The sequence below is a fragment of the Lactuca saligna genome, chromosome 1, assembly GCF_052625555.1.
Source record: "Lactuca saligna cultivar CGN05327 chromosome 1, ASM5262555v1, whole genome shotgun sequence".
Classification (NCBI taxonomy): domain Eukaryota; kingdom Viridiplantae; phylum Streptophyta; class Magnoliopsida; order Asterales; family Asteraceae; genus Lactuca; species Lactuca saligna.
The window spans coordinates 87882009-87884456 of NC_136417.1; the positions used below are offsets into that span (position 1 = coordinate 87882009).

General features: G+C 36.9%; 1 protein-coding gene across 1 annotated transcript; it reads left to right on the forward strand.

The window, feature by feature from the left end:
• The first annotated feature begins 1066 nt into the window (after positions 1-1066).
• On the forward strand, positions 1067-1810 carry LOC145009476 (uncharacterized). Its single transcript, XM_078968168.1, has one exon. The coding sequence runs from the start codon at positions 1067-1069 to the stop codon at positions 1808-1810; it is 744 nt and encodes a 247-aa protein (XP_078824294.1).
• Positions 1811-2448: the final 638 nt, after the last annotated feature.

Consider the following 2448-nt stretch of genomic DNA (forward strand, 5'->3'; position numbering starts at 1 on the left):
GAGGATCTCATCATCACGTTTTTGGGGCCTAAGGGTGCTATTTATACATGTAAGCGATTAGGGTTTTAAACTAGGAAACCCTAATCTGACTGCTTAAGCCCTAAGCAGCCCATGGATTCCTTTGGTATATCTCTTGGACGATTTCTAATGGGCTTCCCCATAGAATTAGTCCAACTTATATATTATTAAGTAATCCATAGCCCAAATGCAATTATCTTATAATTACAGTTCCAGTCCCTTAAGTTTAATTAATCTCTTTTAGCCACAAAATTAATTATCAATCAATTCTTGACTAATATTAATTAAACAATATGATTTATCCTTTAATATATTATTCTCATAATATATTAATAAATCATAATTAATCCTCTCTCTCCATAATTCATCCTATCAAGTTGCTTTGGTGAAGGCAACCCAAAAGGACCATGCACCATCGGGTAAAGTTCATACCAAAATAGTTATGGACTTAGACACTAATCCAACAGAAACTTCTTTAAATATAAACAAGGTGATATCACAGACGATAGCCATTGAAGAGAGGATTGGATTTCAAATCAATGTGATTCAAGAGGAAATAAGGAATATCATCAAGAAAAGGAGGGTCATCATAGTTAATCAATGAAGATTCTCACCATTAACAACAGAGGTGTCGGTTGTGAGGTAAAATGAGAATGGATCAAAACCCTTAGACTTAAAAACCATATATCGCTACTTGGAATTCAAGAAATAAAAACTTCATAATTGAAGGGCAAATTAGATAAAGCAATCTGGGGCTCGTCATCCTTCTTGTGCGAAACAGTCAACTTGATCGGACTTTCAGGGGGAATAGCCTCATTATGGGACCCATCAACCTTTAAGTGTTCTTTAACTATAAAAGGACAAAACTTCTTAGCAATGAAAGGAACTTGGGTTACCTCAAATGTAACATATGGGTTTATAAACGTTTATGCTCCAAATGACCCAACTCGAAGGAAAACGTTATGGTCAAATCTTGAAAGCGTCATAAGTTCAGACGATAACATACGATGGGTGGTGTTCGGCGATTTCAACGCAGTCAGATCAGCAGATGAGAGAATTGGATCCATATTTTGCTCTTCCACTGCATATTACTTCAATAAATTTCATCGCTTCTGCAGGTTTAATTGATTTGCCTATCGGTGGCCGAAAGTTCACGTATATGAGTTTAGACTGCTTCAAACATAGGAAACTTGACCGCTTTCTAATCTCACATAATTGTTCTACTGATTGGCTGCACTTGTCAGTGACGGATCTACCAAGACTACATTCTGATCATTTCCCATTAATCCTCTCATCATCTGTAAATGACTTCAGTGCACCCCCATTTAGATTCTTTAATTCTTGGCTACTAGAGGATGAGCTGGAAGGCGTTGTTAAACAAGGATGGGTATGTGGCATATCTTTAGGAACTTTTGCTTCCTTCTCCCCTTTACATGTGGTGGCTGGCAAATTAAAAAATACCAAAGAGAAAATCAAAGAATGGAGAAAATCCAAAAATGCAAAGGAACAAAAAAGAGTGGAGGAGTTAACAAATGAAATAGATTCAATCGATATTAACGCAGAATCACACTCTACAGATGAATCGAAGATAGAATACCGAAAGAATCTACATAGGGAATTGATGGATCTTGAGGCTAAACATATACTTGACCTTAAGCAGAAATCTCGATGCAAATGGGCACTGGAAGGTGATGAAAACTCTGGTTTTTACCATGGTTTGATCAATACAAATTATCGATCTCAAAAATTATCTGGCATTAACATCAGTGTCTTCTGGACATCTAATCCATAATCAATCAAAAGAGAAGCGTTTGAATTCTTCTCCAAAATTTCACTGAACAAATGAGCAACAAACCCCAATTCCTCAGCCAAAAATTCAACAAACTAAGCCCCATCCAAACTCAAAACTTAGAAGAACCAATTTCAGCTATGAAAATCAAATCAACGATGTGGCTATGTGGTCACGACAAGGCCCCTGGACCTGATGGTTTCACCTTTACATTCATAAAAAAAAACACTGGGATATGATGGAAAGCGACATATACCTAGCAATTAAAGATTTTGAAACTACATGAGTAATTGATCGAGGGTGTAACTCCTCATTCATCATCTTAGTCCCCCAAACATCTGACCTGATTTCCCTCAGTGAATACTGTCCGATCAGTCTAATTGGATGTATATACAAGATCATAGCCAAAGTCCTAGCGGAAAGGCTAAAAGTTTGAATCCCTCACGTTGTTAGTCATACACAAACGACTTTCATCAAAGACCGCAACATTCTAGATGGTCCATTGATTATAAATGAAGTGATATGTTGGCTCCGGAAGAACAAATCGAAGGCGTTCCTATTCAAGGTTGATTTTGAGAAGGCATTCGATTGCCTCAATTGGAAATATCTCGATTCATTAATGGATCAAATGAATTTTGGCT

Coding starts and splice junctions, on each gene's coding strand:
- LOC145009476 (XM_078968168.1), top strand. CDS start 1,067: ATGAGAGAATTGGATCCATATTTTGCTCTTCCACTGCATATTACTTCA.